At 42.1% G+C, this 1,090-nt stretch overlaps 1 protein-coding gene across 1 annotated transcript in view; it reads right to left on the minus strand.

The window, feature by feature from the left end:
• Positions 1 to 1,090, minus strand: part of SI (sucrase-isomaltase (alpha-glucosidase)) — a 77,729-nt gene that overhangs the window by 44,998 nt on the left and 31,641 nt on the right. The window contains exon 7 of the mRNA XM_009884497.1: positions 4 to 138. Coding sequence (XP_009882799.1) covers positions 4 to 138 — 135 coding nt within the window. The remainder of the gene's footprint in view (positions 1 to 3; positions 139 to 1,090) is intronic.

Below are 1,090 nucleotides of genomic sequence, written 5' to 3' on the forward strand. Positions count from 1 at the left end.
CAGGTTTTCCAGTTAACATCATGCCGGTACTGCTTGTGCACGTGCTCTCCCACACCATAAATGTTGCTGCTCGGCAGTTTGATTGAAAGTTGTAAAAACTGGTCGGCGTACTGCAGTGGTCCTATGGTAGTATCAAACCTGATGACAAAAATTAAAATAAATAAATACATTTTAAAAAAGTATTTCACTAAGAATTGTTGCAGAAATTGTTTCTACTCCTTTTAGTTAGAGCTGGATAGCAGGTTCAGGTCTCCATCCAGACACGTGAAGGAAAAGGAGATGGAACGGTACAGGGCTGGAGCAGAGCGACTCTTGCACTGACAACGAGATGAGCGCTGCCTATTGATCCTACAGGAACCTCTCCTAAAAAAGGTCCATCTATTTGCACTCCCCTCTTCCACCAAAGTTTCTCACCCTGCATCTGGTGCGCTGAATCCCAAATCCACTCTCCCTGGCCACCCACAGCAATTGGGCAGGTGGAAAATTTCCATGGCTGGACAGAAACACACAAATATTCCTCTCCATCAGATTTTGCAAGTCAATTGCCGGTTTTGGTTTGCCAGGGCAAATGAAGAAGACTCGCTCTTGAGTCCTGCTAAGCCAGTCACTACAGGGAAAGGCAGACTATGGCTATGGGCTAGCTCTCGAATAAACCAAGCATAGATGAGTGCAGATTAAAGTGATAATGTGATCCTCAGCATGGTTTAAATCCCATTTGATGGCTGTCACATCTCCCGTAGCAAATTCTGCATAAAGTAACTGCAAAGCTTTTTAAGGAATGGGAAGTTGGTGGTGTTGAAAACAGATACAAAAAATAGTGTGTAAATCTGTACAAATAGAACAAGCTGGAGAGCAATATTCCTCCTCTACATCTATTAGCAGAACTCACAGCAAAAGTCAATTTCATTAATAAAGTTTCTTCTGCTAATCTAATTTGTCACCTTTCACCACTCCCTGTCATTACAGACAAAAAATTCATCTTCCAAACAAGGATTATGACAGCTTTAAATACTTAATAAAAACCTGATTTACTCCCTGTTTCTATGGAGAGGACTCAGGAAATGGTGGTGAAACCTGAGTGATGCTGAGG

The sequence above is a fragment of the Charadrius vociferus genome, unplaced genomic scaffold (genome assembly GCF_000708025.1).
Source record: "Charadrius vociferus isolate BGI_N301 unplaced genomic scaffold, ASM70802v2 scaffold104, whole genome shotgun sequence".
Lineage (NCBI taxonomy): Eukaryota > Metazoa > Chordata > Aves > Charadriiformes > Charadriidae > Charadrius > Charadrius vociferus.